An 18819-nucleotide genomic window follows, 5' to 3' on the forward strand; every position below is an offset into this window, starting at 1 on the left:
GAATTCTTTTTTTGTTTTTTAAACAGGGTTTCTCTGTAGGTCAGGCTGGGCTTGAACTGGATCAGCCTGTCTCTGCCTCCTGAGTGCCGGGATTAAAGGTGTTCGTTATCACTGCCTTTTTCTTTATTGAGGTTTTATGTTACATGTTGCTTTGATTTCTTACGAAGACCACAGAGCCATTAAGGCTGGCCCATTTTATGCTGTTTGGTATAAGAAGACAGACAGGAAGGACACTAGTTTTTCTGTGGTGCTGGGCGCTGAGCCCAGGGCCTTCTGCATGGTCGTCAAGCATACTACCTCTGAGCTATAACAGATTGGGAAACTCCTTGCAAGGACTGAGGGTGATGCAAATCCCAGAAGCATGGACCTGCCATTTAATAGAGGAGAGGTCATGTGGTTTCCAGGTCTTGTGGGGAAGTAAAGGCAAGTGGACTCCTGGCAGGAAAACAGAGCTGTTTATTTGTAAGGAGCAGGTGGGGATGCCAGTGAACTCTTCAAAAACCAGTGGCTGGATGGAGGTGTGAAGCTTTGACTCAGTCTGCCTGTGGGGAGGGCTAGGTCCCTCCCGAGGGTCCCATGTGTCCCCCGTGCTGCCCTGTCAGGCAAAGGCAACTAACTGCCTTTGGGCCTGGATTTGCCCAAGGAAGAGTAAGGGTGTGGATAGTGGCCACCATGGGAGGGAAGGGGGCTCTTTTGCAAGGAGTGGGTAGGAGACTGAGGACAGCTGCCATTGGAGAGCAGCAGCTGATTTCACTAAGGCTCTCCTTTAAGGGCAACAAGGGTGTTCTGGAGAAGCAGGGTGCTGGCCTGGAGGAAAAAAGACCTCAGTTCCCTGAGGGCTGGTACTATTGTATACATTCCTCAGCCTTTAAGCTCCCCCTCCTACCACCCAAGGAAGAGAAGGGAAAAACACTGGCCTCAGGAGAGGAGCGCATTGCCTTGACCCCAGGTCTGGCTGGACAATGCTGCCCCTTGCCACTGCTCGAGTGTACACGCATACACGTGCCCCCCCCCCCCATCTTGGGGAAAGAGGGGGAGAGCAAAAGAGCTCATGGGCAGTGAGCACTCACCCGGGCGTGCTTGAGCTCCAGCTCTGCCAACTCGATGAGATTCTTCCGGAAAGAGGAGACCCGGCGAGACTGGAAGTCCATGAGCTCTGCAGAGAAACAGAAAGGAGTAAGGGCAAGGGTGGCTGTTTACTGTGGGGTGATGCCAGCCTTCGGGGCTCACCCCGTTTGGCGGAGTCAGAGAGGCGCTCGAAGCGCTGGCAGCACAGCTGTTGGTGGCTCTCTGCCGGCTGCACCTCCCGGTTCCTAGTCCGAGCTTTGTCCAGTGCCTTGTTAGCATTCTCATAGTCAGCCAGTGCCCGAAGCCGCCGGTACAACAGGTCCTAAGGCCATCAGCACAAGATGACGGTTGTCATGGATTTGCTGCCAGCCCTCCACATGGCCTTCATCCCTGAAAGTATCTAGGGCTACCTCTCACCTTGGCTGCCTGTGAGTCTCGCATGTAGTACCTCAGCATGTCAGACAGCTTCAGGTCCTCATCAGAGGCTATCCTGCCTTCCAGCTTCTATATCACGAAGGTGAGACCGGGAAGGGGGCTTGAGAAAGAGGGAACCTAAAGGGTTGGAGGTCTCTCCTCTACATACCCAGATGAGAACTTCTTGATAATTATTACACATGGGGCTCTGGGTTTCAGAAGGCAGGCCAGGGAAGTGGGTGCAAGCCTAGTGAACCATATGTTCAGTAGGGTACAGAGCCAAAACAGAGTAGGCTGCCTATGACCAGATCACAAAAGGCCTAAAGGACCAGCTAAGGGCTTTGTATGTTGGGTTCTGGAGTGGACAAGGCCCTGCAGGCCCTTGAGCACATTTCTTAGCTTGGCATGTGGCTTGCTTCCTTGGGAAGATGTTGGGTGGGATGTATGCGTCTCAACAGAATGATGGGCTCAAGACAGTCTTCCAGAGCATACCCTGTGCCTTGCTCCCACTCCCACCCCTCACCGTCTGACTGGCACGCTTTTTACATGTCTTCATGTCTTTGGAAGCCAGTCTAGAGTGGGAACCACCAAGCACACCTATCAGCTCTAGAGAAGACTGAGTGCAGAAGGCAGTACTTACTCTCAGTCGTTCGAAGAGCTCTGCCAGCTTCAGGAAGCTCCTGGAATGTGGAGGGCAAGGATCTGGGGCAGCTCAAGGCCTCCCTTCCCTCAAACCCTCCTTGGAATCTTTTCTCCCCTAACTCCTTCAGAAGCTTCTGCACAGCCCCCCCAACCCCTGGATCTCTATAGAATGCACACCCCTGTGAGCACACACAAGTACAGGCCCGGAGGTAAAGCCTCACCTCTTCAGTTGGTTGACCGCCTGGGTTCCGAGACTGCTCAGTGCAGCAGAGAGAGGGATGTAGTTGTCTGCCAGGCCTGTTGGGAAGCAACCTCAGTTAGAGCCCCTAGATCTGCACGCCAAGCCCCACCCACGGTGTGAACCCTCAACTCTCGTACACTTGTGGGAGTGCATAACACGGTCGGCCCTCTGGCAGGTGTCCCGGATTCGGGTGTGGTATTCTACCAGGAAGGTCCTCTCATGCTCAAAGAAGTCATCTACCTCCTAAGGGTTGGAAACAGAACACTTATCCAGGTACCAGGAGCATGGCAGTATAAGCATCCCGTGTGTCACTTTCCTGGCAGCCCACACCATTAATGGGTCTCCCACAGCCAAAGGGTCACCTTGAGCCCTGATATGCCGGTGATGAGGACTTCATCTGCAGACCTGACGATGCTCTTCAGGAACCCTCCCAAGACCTCCTTCCTGTTCTTCTCTCGAACGCTCAGCTAAGCACAGGGGAGGGTGAGATGCTCCGGTGGGGCACTTGTACCTTCTACCCTGGTCAAATGCCGCCCACACTGGAAGCAGACTGGGTGACATTATCAGGCCTGATTACCCCCACCTTGGTCTCAGATCCACCATGCTCAACCAGCTTACATCCTGACTATATTCCAAGAAGACAGAGAGGTTGTGGTCCCGACGCAGGGTGGGATGGGCTGCCAGGCGCTGCAGGAAGATTTCATGCATCGCAACAGTCTTCTTAAAGATGGCCAAGTACTCCCTGTGGGAACATGGACAGCTTGACCTCCACACTGGGCTCCATCATGATAATTACCCCCTCAACAGACCTGGCGCAGAGGTCCCGGTCTCAGGACATCTACCATAGCTGGGGAAGACACTCTGGAGCCCTGGGGGGATGGGTTGGGGTTTGGATACTCACGCTTCTAGCTCCTGCTTCATCCTGGCGAATTCTTCCCGGGTGATGGAGCTGTTCCCCTCACCCAACTTCTGCAACTTTTCCCGTGAAGCCTCAAAGTCTGGCCTGGGAGGGGCTGGGGGAATCTGCTCAAAGGAAGGATGCATTGCCAAGGGGCTGTCACAGCCTTCTGTCTGGGAGTTCCCGTCCCAGCCCAGCCCTGCCCCCTCCTCACGATGAGGCCGGCGTACTCTTCATTCTCCACATAGGTGTCGTGTAGCCAGATGAACTCTTCGTGCTGCCGAACCACTGAGAACTCAGGCTGGGCAAAGTGAGGGAGACCACTCTGGAAGCCCAGAGACCTGCATGAGACCCCATCTTCCCCCAGCCTGCCGTCACCGAACCTGCTGAGCACCCATTTTTTGGCATTCCCATCCCAAACCCCATTTGAGACCTGTTTGTCAATGGGCACTCAGGGATGACGCTTTTTTTTTTTTGGTTCTTTTTTTCGGAGGTGGGGACTGAACCCAGGGCCTTGCGCTTGCTAGGCAAGCGCTCTACCACTGAGCTAAATCCCCAACCCCGGATGACGCTTTCTAAGGGGCTAAAAGTTGCGCTGGCTCTGCCTCCCACCCCAGGCTAGCTGTCCACCTCCTGACCAACAAGCCACCTTACCTTGGTTTGCACAGTGAACTTCACCTTGTCCCGCTCACTCACTGCATCAGAAATCTCCACCTGTAAGGGACTGTCCCCCTGCAGATCGACTGACGTGGAGGAAGGCTGTGGAGCAGAGAGGGCAAGTTGGTTGATTGAAGCCCCTGTGTCTTGCCTCCTCTCTGGAGATGCTGCTCAGAGTGTACCATTACCGACCAAAGCTTTTCCTCAGCTCCCATCCTCAGGCAGGCAGAATGCCTGCTCAGTCCCTACTTCTGCTGTGTCTAAGAGAACCAAGAGTTCAAGGCTAGCCAATGTCTGACAGTTTTTCCTTTGGTCATGTGAGCAGAGGTGGTACAGGAAGGCGTGGCAGTAGCACGTGGGTTTTTAACTTTTGTTGCCCACTGAGCAATAGTTTATGCTTTATCAGGGATTCTTCTCCAAACAGCATCTTACTACATAGGTCTGACTGGCCTGGAACTTGATATATTGATCAGCCCAGTCTTCTGTCCTATTAGTCCTTCTGTCTTGGCCTTTATATCAGAATTATTAGTTCCCACATTATATTATTACTGTTATTACTATCATCATCATCATCACCACCACCACCATCATCACCTTTCCTGTAGTGCTGGGCATGGCTGGATTCATGCCTGACACTTGTGAAGCAAGTGTTCTGCCATTGAGCTAAACTTTAGCCCAAGCTATTTTATTATTTTTTTTACATATTTACGTATTTACTTATTTATTTATAAATGAGACAGAGTATCTCTGTGTAGCCCCCTGGCTGCCTGGGACTCTGTAGACCAGGTTGGCATCAAACTCACAGAGATCTCCTTCCCTCTGCCTCCCCAGTGCTGGGATTAAAAGTGTGTGCTACTATACCTGGCTCTAGGCTCTGCTTATTTTTTTGAATATTAATTTTTATTTATATATTAGTTTATGAATAGTAAAGGCACAGGAGAGGAAGCTAGTATTGTTTAAAATATATTCGTCTTTAAATCTTTATATCTTCATTCCTATTAACTATTTAAAAACAACAATGCGAGGTATACCTAAATAAACCTGAACCCACAGATTTCTGGTGGCTGAAACAAAAAGAGAGACAGACCAGTCTGGATTATACAGAGAGATGCTGCCTCAATAAATAAAACCTTTCAAAACAAGAACAGCACTCTACATATGAAAGTCATTGGTGTCTCTTCTTCATATCGCTGCTATAGTTCCAGAAAATATTTGAAAAACCTCTTGATGAAAGTGCTCTGAAGATGATTGTGATTTTCCTGATGCAAATATTTAAATTAATTCTGTCATGAGGTACTTTATTAAGGCAGAATGTTAGCTTGAGATTAAGCTCAAGAGATCCTTTATCATCTGCATCAAATGTATCTGCTGAGTTGTGGCTCTGCTTGTTCTTATAAGTCATCACAATACTTTGTTGTGGTTTGAATATGCTTGGCCCAGGGAGTGGCACAATTAGGAGTGCCACAGCCCTGTTGGAGTAGGTATGACCTTGTTGGAGGAAGAATGTCTAGCTGTCTAAAAAATAGTAATCTGTTCTTGGCTTTCTTTGGATGAAGATGTGCAACTTTCAGCTCCTCCTGCACCATGCCTGCCTGGATGCTGCCATGCTCCCACCTTGATGATAATGGACTCAATCTCTGAACCCGTAAGCCATCCCCAATTAAACGTTGTCCTTTATAAGAGTTGCTTTGGTCATGGTGTCAGTTCACAGCAATTGAAACCCTAAGACACTTGCTAAATTTGCCATTAGTTTTTAGACTCTTTTAGGTTTAGTACTTACATAAACCTATAACTTTTAAGTTTTACTCTTTCTTTCCAGCCTTCGTGTCTTTGTTTCCTGCGTCTGTCTTACTGTCCTCTATGACTGCATAAGCGACAGATAGTGTGGGCGATAAAGGAAGCCCTTGGCCATTTATGATCATAGACAATGACTTCCCAGCTGGGTGTGGCAGTGCAAACCCTCACTCGGGAGGTGTGGGCAGGAAGATCAAGACTTTAAGCCCGTAATTACTTCAAGAGATTGTAGGCAGAGTTCAAGGCCAGATTTGACTATTATAGTCAGTTCAAGGCCAGTCTGACCCACACGACACTGCCTCACTAAAGGAAAAGAGAGCTGGAGGGTTGGTGAGACAGCTCAGCTGGTAATGTTCCCTGCAGCCCAGCAGGATGACTCCAATGTGACCTACCGTAGAAGTCTAGAATTGAGTCCCTTCAATTTTCCTCTGACTTCCACATATTTGTCTTGGTACAATCACCCCCACATTTTTTAAAAAAGTGTAACTACGAGGAAAATAGGGGCTGAAGAGATGGGTCAGTGATCTCAACACCCACATGCTTACAACCGTCTGTAACTCCGGTTCCAAGGACCTGATACCCTCTTCTGACCTCCTGAGGGCACCAGACAGGCACATGATACACATATCTACACGAAAGCAAAATACTCAAACACATAGAATAAAATCATCAACATCAACAACAACAACAACAACAACCAGAGTTCAAAGAAAAAATGCTTTCAAAATTCAATGCTGGGCCCAGCAAGAAGGCTAGGCAGTTACAGCATTTGTTTTGAAAGCTTAATGGGACTACCTAAAGGAGGCAGGAAAGATAAGTTTACAAAGCTGTCCTCTGACCACCCTGTTGTGACACTCACACGCGAATGTACACACACACCCACACACACCCACACACTCACATACACTTTCACACACACAGAACAAATTTTTAAAACACAAAGTTCAAAGAGGTATTTTCCATGTCTTTTATCATATTAATGAAGCTCCTTAGATGGCTGCTGATTTGTATCAGATTTCTCTCCCTTTCTCAGGATAAATCTGCTCGTCCCTGTTATTCTGCTTTAACATTTTTATGCAGAGGTTCATGAGATGACTCAGCAGTTAAGGGAAGGTCTCTTGCAGAGGTCTGGGGTCAACCCCACAGGCTACAACCATCTGGAACTCCAGCCCCATGTGATCCTAAGTCTTCTGCACCAGATGTGATCACTGTACAGACAGACTTGCAGACAAAGCACCCATAGACATAAAATTAAAAATAAAAGAGAGGGGTTGGGGATTTAGCTCAGTGGTAGAGCGCTTGCCTAGCAACCGAAAGGCCCTGGGTTCAGTTCCCAGCTCCGGGGGAAAAAAAAAGAAAAAAAAAAATAAAAGAGAACTGGGGTTCCAGCATCTATTAACTGACTGTAACTCCAGTTCCAGAAGACCCAACAACCTCTCCTGGCATTTGAAGGTACCTACACTCATATGCATATACACGCACGCAGATACAGAATTTAAAAATTAAAATATTTAAAATAAAATGGTTTATTTTTTTATTTTGTGAGGCAGAGTATTTCCATGTAGCTCAGGCTGGCCCAAAGATATATAGCTCAGGCTAGCTTCCATCTTTAATTTTCCTACTTCTGCTTCCAGGGTGCTGGAATTGCAGGTACACCATCACCATGCCTGGCTTTTTGCAGCACTCAGGACGGGGCGGATAAGAAGTTTGAGACAAGCCTGGGTTACATAAGACTCTTGCTTAAGGGCTGGAGAGATGGCTCAGCGGTTAAGAGCACTGGTTGTTCTTCCAGAGGTCCTGAGTTCAATTCCCAGCAACTACATCGTGGCTCACAACCATCTGTAATGGGATCTGATCCCCTCTTCTGGTGTGTCTGAAGACAGCTACAGTGTGCTTATATATAAAATAAATAATTTAAAAAGACTCTTGCTTAAAAACAACTAAAAACCCCAGGTGGTGCTGGCGCACACCGTTATTCTCAGCACTGGGGAAGTAGGAGGAGGCAGATTTCTGTGAGTTCAAGATCAGCCTGGTCTACAGAGTAAGTTCCAGGGCACAGAGAAACACACAACTAAAAACAAAAAAACAAAACCAAAAAACAAGTATCAGCAGATGATGTGACTCAGTGAGTGTGGGTGCCTGATCAGGTTCTCACTTCACAGTGTGACACGAGCCCCCATACACTGTCCTCAGACCCCTACATGTGCATGGCACACGTGTGCATGTGTTTCTAACACAATTCTTTTACTTTTGTTTTTGTAGGGTTTTTGTTTGTTTTTCGAGACAGGGTTTCTCTGTGTAGCCCAGGCTGTCCTGGAACTCACCCTGGAGACCACCCTGGCCTTGAACACAGAGATTCACCTCCCACCATTCTATAAGGAAAAAAACCCTGAAACACACCTTAAATACACCTTAAAATACATTTTAATTGTTGTGGAAATATGCTCCTTCCACACCCACATTCCCTATTCTTCCGGCGTGAGCGTGAGAATCTAGGACATTTACTTCAAGAGGTTGGGACTGGACCACTTGGCTCAGGTCTGAGCCTACGCTGCTCATCTGCCAAGGCTTCACAGTATTGAGTGGGCCAGTCCTTGGGATCTTGATTGTGGATTTTAGCTACAAATTTCAGGACTTTCATCTTGCTGGTTTCCAGATTTGCTCGTGGACCCCACTGGAGCTCACAGTCCACAGGATCTGTGTGGGGTATCCGCCGGGACTCCAGGTAACGCTGTCTCACGAAGTCTTCAGTAATGAGTTTCTTCGGATCCCCGAAAACTGAATGCTTCTTGGTGGGGCACACCCCCAAACGACGTAGAAAATCCCAGACATCGGCTTCTGGGATGCTGTGGCCATTCATAAAGATGAGCCCTAAAATAATCATCAGGAGACCGGTGGTGGGCGTTCCCTGGTAGCCTCTCAATTCACCATCCTCCTCCACTGGCTCCAGGGCATTGATGAGGATGTAGGCGTTGCTCTTGGGTTCCAGTTCCACCAGCTTGTACCCGAACACATAATGGAGCCGTTCAGCAGCCAGCTTAAGCAGGTCCGGGAAGATGTCTTTGTAGTCTCTGATGACATGTTTCAGGATGCCGGACCGCTTGATGGGAATCTTCTTCTGGTCCTTAATCAGCAAGAACTGCACCAGCTCTGCCACCTTAAGCTCCAGCTGCTTCTGGGTCCGGAGCTCCCGGGTGGAGGTGGCCTGAGCCTGAGAGCTCAGCGACCGGGCGCCTAGGGTGTCCAGAGAGGCATCCGGGTGTCCAGCCACGCTCGGGATCTCTCCTGAGACACTCGGGCAGCAGCCACTGCCGCCCCCTAGCTGGGCACCAGGATGGCTCCTGCTCCTCGTTTTTTGCAACATGTGACCAGGTGGAGAGATGCTCCTGTAACCGGTCACACCGGATGACTAGGAGTCACCTGCACGGGGCGCCCGCGCGGTGGGTGGGCGGGAGTGGGGGTGGGGGAGAGGAGTGGGGCGTGGAGACAAACCATGCTTCCAAGTTGAATTTGTGCTGGATCTTATTGGCTGCTTTCAAATGCCTAGCACCTCGCATTCCCAGAAGTTGTCTTGCAATTTTCCATTCTGACAGAACTACCATCCTGGCATAATATCTTCCTAATTTAACTTGATCATATTTTATGGTTTGTGGATTGATTTGTCCTTCTCCTTTTTCTTGTAGTGCTGTGGATGGAACCCAAGGCCCCTGCACATGCTAGCAAGCAGCTATCAGCAAGGCTTGGTTTTATGAGGGCAACACGTGGCAGTCAGAGGGAGTTGGTTCCCACCTTCCACCAAGTGGAATGACTAATTGAACTCAAGTCATCAGGATTGGCAGTAAACTGCCACTGGGCCAAACTGGCTGTCCTGTCTTGTTCTCTGGAGTGTCTGGTACCGGTTGGAACCATCCATCACATTTGGCCTCTTTTCCCTTAATGTTTCTGATAACTTTGGGAGTAGGGTGATAAAATACATGTACATTTTTGTTCGTTGGAGAGGATGCCTATGCAGCTGATGATGCCCTCAAACTCTTCACGTTGCCTCCATCTGCCAAGTGTTGACAAAACTTTGTCAAATACACCTAATTTAGACTATCCCATTTGAGGGCCAACAAGATGGCTCTGTAGATAAAAGCACTTGTTGGACAAACTTGGTGACCTGAGATTGCTTTCTGGAATCCATTGGGGAAGAGGGAACAGAATCCCAAAGGTCATCATCCTCTGATCTCCACACATCTCCCCGGGTAGGTTTTCTCTACACTCAGCCCCCCCCCCCCCCGCCCCAGTAATAATATATAAAACAAAGACTAAAACCAGGAGCTGGAGGGGTGGTTCAGCGGTTAGGAGCATGCACTTGCTCTTCCAGAGGCCCCGTAACCACTTGTAATTCCAGCTCCAAGGACTCCATGCCACTGAGAGCACCTGAACTCTTGTGTACACACAGACACACACACAGACATATACACAGAGACACACATTTAAAAACTGAACCTTAATTTTTTTTAAAAATTTAAGTGGAACAGTGGTGGTGCACACATTTAATCCCAACACTCAGGAGGCAGAGGCAAGAAGATCTTTGAGTTGGAGGCCAGTCTGGTTTACAGAGTGAATTCCAGGACAGCAGAGGCATCACAGAAACCTGCCTTGAAAATCAAAACAAACAAACAACAACAACAAATTTTAATTAAAATTTTTTTAAAGATTTATTTATTTCATGTACATGAGTACACTATTGCTGTCTTCAGACTTACAGATGGTTGTGAGCCACCATGTGGTTGCTGGGAATTGAACTCAGGACCTCTGGAAGAGCAATCAGTGCTCTTAACCTCTGAGCCATCTCTCCAGCCCCAATTTAAAAAAATTTAAAGCAGTAAGAATTCTCACTGGAGCCATCATCTTGAGGTAAGGCCACTGGCACTCGGGATATTCCTGCTGTGTGGCTGTCACCAACACTCATCTCTCCTCTTGACAGATGGCTAGAGAGAAATAAGCTAGGAGTTGTTCTTCTGTTTCTGTTTTTCAATAATTTGTGGGGCTGGAAAGATGGGTCAGGGGTTAAGAGCACTGGCTGCTTTTCCAGAGGACCTGAGTTCAGTTCCCAGCATCCACATGGCAACTCTGACACCCTCTTCTCCTCCATGTACACAAAGCATGAATGTGGTGTGCATACATACATGAAAATACCCAGATACATAAAAAGGAAACATTAAGGCTGGGCAGTGGTGGCCCACGCCTTTAATCCAAAAACTCAGGAGGCAGAGGCAGGTGGATGGATCTCTGAGTTCCAGGCCAGCCAGGGATAAAAAGAGAAACTCTGTCACAAAAACCAAACCACCACCACCAACAACAAAGACAGTATCTTCATAAACAAATTAAACAAAACAAACAAAAAGTCTAAAACATTAAAAAAAAATTATAGGACAAGAATGGTGGTCCACATCTTTAATCAGAGGCAGATCTCTGTGAGTTCAAGGCCAGCCTGAACTTCTGGACTCCACAGGCATGTACATATACTCAGACACAGAGACATTCACATAAATAATAGAAATGAATCTTTATTACAAAATTAGAAAGGAGAGGGGGTTGGGGATTTAGCTCAGTGGTAGAGCGCTTACCTAGGAAGCGCAAGGCCCTGGGTTCGGTCCCCAGCTCCGGAAAAAAAAAAAGAAAGAAAGAAAGGAGACAAATGAATGACACACTGACCGTGGTGTAGAGCCATCAATGCTGTAATCACAGCATTCAGAAGGCTGAGGAGGGAGGGTTATGAAGAATTCAAGGTAATCTGGCCTACGCAGTGAGGCTGGGCTACCTCATGAGGAAGGAGAGTAGGGGCTGGAGAGCTGGCTCAGCATTAACAGGAACTTGCTGCTCTTCCAGAACAACTGCAGTTCCCAGCACCATCGTGGTTTATAACCCTTTGTAACTCCAGCTCCAGGGGATCTGATACCTCTAGCTCCTGAGGGCACCGGCACTCATCTACACATACCACAGGCAAGCATACACCTATACACAGTTAAAAATACTTTAAGATCCTAAAAACCAACCAACCAAACAAACCAAAAAACCCCGAACAGGTGGGAAGCTGGGGAGATAGGTAAAGTGTCTGCTTGCTATATAAACAGAAGGCAGGCCTTGGGATCCCCAGAACTCAGGTAAAAGCCAGGTAGGCTTGGTATAGAATTTATAACCCTAGCTTATGACAGGGAGAGATTGAATATCTAGAGCAGACTGGCTCAAACGGCAAACTCTGGCTTCAATGAAGAGACAGCAACAAGGAACCAGAGGGATGGCTGAGCAGTTAAGAGCATTGGACTGCTCTTCCAGAGGACCAGGGTCAGTTCCTGGTACCTGTATTGTGGCTAAAACTGTGGTTAACAACTGTGTTACAGGGAATCCTGACTTCCTTCAGCGCTGCTTGCACACAGTGTGTAGACATACGGACAGACAAAACACATGAAATAAGAGTAAATATTTTCTTTTTTCTTTTCTTTTCTTCGGAGCTGGGGACTGAACCCAGGGCCTTGCGCTTGCTAGGCAACCGCTCTACCACTGAGCCAAATCCCCAACTCCCAAGAGTAAATATTTTCAAAAAACGGCACATTAGCCTCAGGGCTCACATGCACAGACAATATACCTTCAAATACATACACTCACCACATACACACACATAGGCCAAAAAATGGGATGAGATAACACAAAGTAAGATTGTAAGTTTTTAGTGTACTATGTGGGTAATTTCAATAATTGTGAATGGTCTAAATGGTTCAATTAAAAGTCAAACGTTCCAGCTGGGTATGGTGGCTTAAATATGTGATTTCAGCATTTAGGAGGCTGAAGCAGGGTGACTAAAATATGAGGCAAACAAGATTGTAAAGATCTTATCTCAAGGGCTGGAGAGATGGCTCAGCAGTTAAGAGCACCCGACTGCTCTTCCAGAGGTCCTGAGTTCAATTCCCAGCAACCACATGGTGGCTCACAACCATCTGTAATGAGATCTGATGCCCTCTTCTGGTGTGTCTGAAGACAGCTACAGTGTACTTACATATAATAAATGAATAAATCTTTAAAAAAAAAAAAGATCGTATCTCAAGAACACAAAACCGACATTCTGCACTTTAAAATAAGCTAATGGCTTTTCTTTATATTAAAAAAAACTATTATATGGTTTGCCTGTATGTATGTCTGTGAATCATGTATGTACCTGTGGAGAACATACAGAGGTCATCTGATGTTTGCGCTCTCTCTCTCTCTCTCTCTCTCTCTCTCTCTCTCTCTCTCTCTCACATCTAGATAGACAGATAAACATAATAAAAGTTTTAAAATAAACATACTTGTGGCACATGTCTTTAATCCCAGCACTCAGGAGGCAGAGACAGGAGGATGGATCTCTGGGTTCTAGGTCATCCTGGTGTACGGATCGAGTTCCAGGACAGCCAGGGCTATGCAGAGAGACCCTGTCTCAATAGAAGTAGCAGCAGCAGCAGCGGTAGTGGTAGTAATGGATCTAATAATAATAATAATGGGCCCAGTGTCTTCTTAAACAAGTTTAGTCCAAATAGATTAGGTAATTTTCAAGGCTTAGATAAATTCCTTGAAAAAATTGCAACATTATCAAAAATGAAACAAGCATCTGTTGAGGTGCTTACAGGAAGTGAATGTGCAACTGGAAACCTCTCCAAAGTTATCTCTAAATGTAGATATGTCCACAGCTAAACATCTCTTTATTTTACACTTATTACACCTATCTGTGTGCATACGTGTGCTGGCACAAGTGTGCCAAGGTAGCATATGGAGGTTGGAGTCTCTCCTCCTATCATGTTGGTCTTGGGATCAAATTTAAGTTGTCAAGCTTGTTAGCAAGGGCCTTGACCCAAAGAGCCATCTCACTGGCCAGAAACATCTTTTCTAGTTTCTTTGAATTGACACATTTTTTTTTTTTTTTTTTTTTTTTTTTTTTTTTTTTAGCTGAGGACCGAATCCAGGGCCTTGCGCTTGCTAGGCAAGCGCTCTACCACTGAGCTAAATCCCCAACTCCGAATTGACACTTTTTTTTTTTTTTGGTTCTTTTTTTCGGAGCTGGGGACCGAACCCAGGGCCTTGCGCTTCCTAGGTAAGTGCTCTACCACTGAGCTAAATCCCCAGCCCCGAATTGACACATTTTTATATCTTTGTAGGTACAATGATGATAATTTGGTATGTGTGTATAATGAGAAACAGTCCGATCAGAGGAATTAGCATCTTCCTCCACTTCCTCTTCCTCCTCTTCTTCCTCCCCCTCTTCTCCCCCCCCCCCACCTCTTTTCTGAGGCAGGGTTTCTCTGTGTAGCCCTGGCTGTCCTGGAACTCCATTTGTAGACCAGGCTGGCCTTGAACTCACAGAGCTCGCCTGCTGCCTCTGCCTGCAAGTGCTGGGATTAGGTGAGAGCCACCACTGCCTATAGCATTTCATTTTCTTTTTTTTTTTTCCTATTCTTTTTTTTCGGAGCTAGGGATCGAACCCAGGGCCTTGCGCTTGCTAGGCAAGCGCTCTACCACTGAGCCAAATCCCCAACCCCGCATTTCATCTTCTTAAAGACTCATCATCTGTGTGGTGAAAACTTCCAGGCTCTCTTTTAAGTTATCTCTGTTGTTCTGTTTTGCTCTTTGTCTCACTTTGAGCCAGGGCCTCCCTATGTGTAGAAGGCTGGCTTCTACCTCGACACGAAGCTGAGGATGACCTTGAACTCTTCACGATCCTCCTGGACCCAGCTCCTAAGTCTTGGCTCCAGTGTGACATCAGCATATGTACACCCATCCTCAGATGTGCATCATCTCTTTGTCCTGGTGTGTCTCATCTTTTTATATTTTTCTTGCCTTTAGTAAGATTATCAAATATACACACATTCTCCTCCCCTATTATTTTCTTACTCATATATCATCATCATCATCGTCACTACCATCACCATCATCATTATTTTTTTGCAGTGCTAAGGCTCAAACTGGGTTCCTTGCTAGGCAAGTAATATCCCACTAAAACACACGTTCCAAGTCCTTTATGTTCCTTTTAATATTTCTACATTTAATTTAAAATTTGTATTCATGTATTATGTGTGTGCACAGGAGTATGCACATTTGAGTGCAAGGACCCATGAAGTCCAGAAGAGGGCATCAGAGCCCCAGTAGCTGGAGTTACAGGCAGTTGGGAGACTCCTAATTTGGGTGCTGAGAACCAATTTGGGTGCAAGAGTAGCAAGAATTCTTAATGACTAGGCTATCTCTCCTGCTTTGTCTTTAAAATTGAAAGATGCGGGGTTGGGGATTTAGCTCAGCGGTAGAGCGCTTGCCTAGCGAGCGCAAGGCCCTAGGTTCGGTCCCCAGCTCTGAAAAAAAGAAAAAAAAATTGAAAGATGCCCTTTGTGAAGGCAGTATTTAACCTAGAGGATGAATATAAAAAAGAATTTTCAGAAAATGTTGCCTGTACAAATCCGGGCATACTCATCAGTTTAATAATTCAATACACTTTCAGTAACCCATATGATAATGGCACCCACAACAATACCAATAGGTAACATTTATATTTGGTCTTATAATATATTAGGCATTGTTCTAATAAATAAGTTTATGTATTTATGACAGAGTCTTGCATTGTAGTTCCAGTGGGCCTTAAATTCATGGAAATCTTCCTGCCTCACCCTTATAAGTGCTGAGATTACATCTGGATTCTAATCACTTTAAAAACATGTTCTAAGCATATATCTATATATATCTATATACACACATATACATCTATATGTATATACATCCTTTTACTTTTGAGACAAGATCTCACTATATGGTCCTGACTTGCCTACAACACTCTATGTAGACCAAGCTGGCCTGGAATTCATAATTCATAGAGGTCTTCCCGCCCCCACCCCCGCCCCTGGAGTTCCAGGATTAAAGGTGTGTCTCACTATGCCTAGTGCTCTCTCGCTCTCTCTCTCTCTCTCTCTCTCTCTCTCTCCATATATATATATGTATATATATGATTTGTTTATTTATTGTATATGCATACACTGTCTCTCTGTCCTCAGACACACCAGAAGAGAACAGATGGTTGTGAGCCACCATGTGGGTACTAGGATTTGAACTCAGGTCCTCTGGGAGAGTAGTCAGTGCTCTTAACCACTGAGCAATCTCCCCAACCCATATATATATATAATATGAACATATATAAACAGAAAGCCATGGTCGGCCTGCCTTATCCCTCCAAATTCCACTTGAATCCCACGTGCTACTTGGATTCTCTGGCACTCCCAAGGCAGGCGTTCTGCCCTCACCTCCACCTTCAAATACAGGCAGACTAGCTGTTTCCTGCAGTCAGGCCCCTTGTCCCTGGTTTCCTTCCTAATATCTATCTCTATTCTGACCCACTCTGCTGGGTAGCTGCTTGAGGAAGATGTGACTTCCAGAATAGACCACAGCAGTTCCATTCCCTATCTCTGTCCCAGCTCACTACGCTGCTATCTCAAGTGTGAATTTATGCAAATCCCAAAACAATGAAGACCCCCAATAACTATTGAATGTGGCTGAAGGAAATAAATGAAGAATGGATGGCGTAATTACAAATATATGAACACACATACACAGGCGAGCCTGTAAACTCAACGGGACTCTCACCCTTCTCAGTACTTGCAGACTGCTTTGTTCTCCCCATCAAGACAGTACTGGGTTGATTGGGGGAGGGGGCAGAGGTGGGACAGTGACAGGTCCGATTCCATCTATGCAGGCTGGGAAAAAAAATCCTGATTATCTTTGCATCCTCAACCTGCCCCTATGCAGGGGCCTTATAGAAGCGCCGCGTTCCCTTGCTCGGGTCTCTCTCCCTGCTTGATATGGTATGATGAAGTGAGGTGGAGTAGGAAGAGGTTTTATTTCCTTCCTTTACCTTACTCTCTTTCCCAGCTTCCTGTTGATGCTCCTCCATGATTCTCCTTAGCTGGGACATACAAGAATCCTACGACAGGTCACGGCCCGCGCGTTCCAAGAGGTTGGATGAGGGAATCTTGTAGGGATGCTATCCGCTGACATTGACACTAGCTGCCGCCTCCCTGGGTGGTTCCTATTGCCCACAGCTGCTCCTTCTGACTGGGCATCAATTTTACCACATGAGCCTCTATTGGCTGAGAGACCTGTCAATCTTACGTGAGCTTTTAGGCGGTACCAGAGAGCTGGCCCAGGATAGGCCAGGGCCTGAGGGGCTCTAGGGTCACAGAGGTCACGTACGGGTCCAGCGAGTGGACCCCAGAAACCCGGCCGTTCCGGGCCCCGCCTTCTTCTAACGGGCACGAGCAGAAGTGCACAGGCGCACTAGGGCAGCTTGGCGCCACCAGGCGGTGGGCGGGGCGGGGAGTCCGGAGGGGGGAGAGGGTTGGGAGGGAGGTTTGGGTTGGGAGGAATGGGGAACCAGAGTGGGTCAGGGGGTTTAAGGGTGAGGGCAGGCTGCAATGTCTGTGGAGAAAGAGCTTCCGTTACTGTTTTCACACCCGGGCTGGAAAGAATGGAGGAAACAGCTTACAGAGCCGCGGGGACGCAGTAAGGCCGGGATACCGGGCGCCCATAGGAAGCCCCGCCCGGACCTAAGGCGATCGTCACCGGAGTCACACTCCAAGAAGGCGCAAGTGCGAGAGAAAGAGAAGGTGTGGGTACCCTGGAATGGACTCATCGTGATTGGGAAGAGAGTGGAACTCTTGGACAGAAACGTGCTAAAGTCTAACCCAAAGTTGGAATCTGAATACTGGAAGCTGGAGGGCACAGGGAAGAGGCTCTCAAAAGAGAAATCGACGCTGCAGCAGGAGACAGTGGAGGTGAAGCTCCTGAACAGTGTAAGAAGGACGGTGCAGGCTCCAGTAGGTTTGGAGGATGACATCCCAGAGGAGGCTTGGAGAAAGCTGGAGGGCAGACTCAAAGCTGGTGTATCTAAGAGTAAAGAGATGACTGCAGGGCATGAAGAAAACTTGAAGTCTACATCCAGGGGCAAGTTGAGAACCACTGAAGAGGACTTGAGGTCCAGAGGGGATCAACTGAGGCAAAATGCGGAGTTGGAGTCGAGTGGAGAGAACTTGATGTCCAAGAGAGAGAAACGGGTGTCCATTGGAGAGAAGGTGATAGGCAGGGGAGAGAAGCGGAGGTCTGCTGATGAAAAAATGGACAGTAGGGAGAAGCGGGTGTCTGTTGTAGAGAAGATGGACAGTAGAGAGAGGCGGGGGTCCATCAGAGAGAAGGTGTCAGACAGTGGAGAGAAGCGGGGATCTATCAGAGAGAAGGTGTCAGACAGTGGAGAGAAGCGGGGATCCATCAGAGAGAAGGTGTCAGACAGTGGAGAGAAGCGGGGATCCATCAGAGAGAAGGTGTCAGACAGTGGAGAGAAGCGGGGATCTATCAGAGAGAAGGTGTCAGACAGTGGAGAGAAGCGGGGGTCCATCAGAGAGAAGGTGTCAGACACTAGAGAGAAGCGGGGATCCATCAGAGAGAAGGTGTCAGACACTAGAGAGAAGCGGGGATCTATCAGAGAGAAGGTGTCAGACAGTGGAGAGAAGCGGGGATCCATCAGAGAGAAGGTGTCAGACAGTGGAGAGAAGCGGGGATCCATCAGAGAGAAGGTGTCAGACAGTGGAGAGAAGCGGGGATCCATCAGAGAGAAGGTGTCAGATAGTGGAGAGAGGCGTGGGTCCAGAGAGAAGGCAAAGTTGGGAAGAGAGAAACTTAGGCCCAGTAGAGAGAAGCTGAGGACTGGTGATAGAAATTTGAGATCCACTGAAGATATACTGGAGTCAAATATTGAGGAACTGGAGTCTGATGAGGTGAAACTAGAAGAGCCTTCAAGAGCAGGAAGTGCGACCGAAGAAACTATTGAAAGAGTGATAAATGTCACTGGTGATGGAAGCTTGATGGAAAATATGAGTCAGGAAATGCAAATTCCTTCTGACAGTGTGGAAGCAATAGACGACCAAGAAGGGGCAGAGAAAGGGGTGGACGTTGATAGTCATGTCTTGCATGGAGTAGGAGATACTGCTGATAAATCTGTTCCTATGGAAGAGAAAGACACACTCGGAGAAAGCTCCAGGGAACCGGGTGACTGAAAAGA

General features: G+C 47.4%; 2 protein-coding genes across 12 annotated transcripts; both read right to left on the reverse strand.

The window, feature by feature from the left end:
* Positions 1–433: 433 nt before the first annotated feature.
* On the reverse strand, positions 434–16845 carry Snx32 (sorting nexin 32). Of its 11 annotated transcripts, none has more exons than XM_063279880.1 (13): positions 16621–16845; positions 3918–4022; positions 3478–3564; positions 3267–3388; positions 2984–3107; positions 2728–2832; positions 2503–2608; positions 2346–2421; positions 2123–2162; positions 1486–1572; positions 1231–1390; positions 1071–1156; positions 434–807 (listed from the first exon to the last, which is right to left on the reverse strand). In XM_063279880.1, the coding sequence occupies exons 1-13, from the start codon at positions 16678–16680 to the stop codon at positions 754–756; spliced, it is 1212 nt and encodes a 403-aa protein (XP_063135950.1). In that variant the 5' UTR covers positions 16681–16845; the 3' UTR covers positions 434–753. The 11 variants fall into 11 exon arrangements, with proteins under 11 accessions (XP_063135950.1, XP_341994.5, XP_006231003.1 ...); XM_341993.10 differs by having other exon boundaries at positions 3478–3588; positions 16621–16835; XM_006230941.5 differs by having other exon boundaries at positions 1071–1390.
* Mageb10 (MAGE family member B10) lies at positions 8121–9128 on the reverse strand. The gene has a single exon (NM_001409280.1). The coding sequence runs from the start codon at positions 9076–9078 to the stop codon at positions 8221–8223; it is 858 nt and encodes a 285-aa protein (NP_001396209.1). The 5' UTR covers positions 9079–9128; the 3' UTR covers positions 8121–8220.
* Positions 16846–18819: the final 1974 nt, after the last annotated feature.

This window comes from Rattus norvegicus, chromosome 1 (genome assembly GCF_036323735.1).
Source record: "Rattus norvegicus strain BN/NHsdMcwi chromosome 1, GRCr8, whole genome shotgun sequence".
NCBI classification, from domain to species: Eukaryota; Metazoa; Chordata; class Mammalia; order Rodentia; family Muridae; genus Rattus; species Rattus norvegicus.

Bases quoted from the DNA above. Each gene is read 5' to 3' on its own strand.
- Mageb10 (NM_001409280.1), bottom strand. From the start codon at position 9,078: ATGTTGCAAAAAACGAGGAGCAGGAGCCATCCTGGTGCCCAGCTAGGG.
- Snx32 (XM_006230940.5), bottom strand. From the start codon at position 16,680: ATGTCCCAGCTAAGGAGAATCATGGAGGAGCATCAACAGGAAGCTGGG. The intron at 1,573-2,122 runs GTAAGTACTGCC...TTCGTGATATAG, and splicing joins AGCTCTTCGAACGACTGAGA to AAGCTGGAAGGCAGGATAGC. The intron at 808-1,070 runs GTGAGTGCTCAC...TTTTTCCTCCAG, and splicing joins TGGAGCTCAAGCACGCCCGG to GCCAGCACCCTGCTTCTCCA.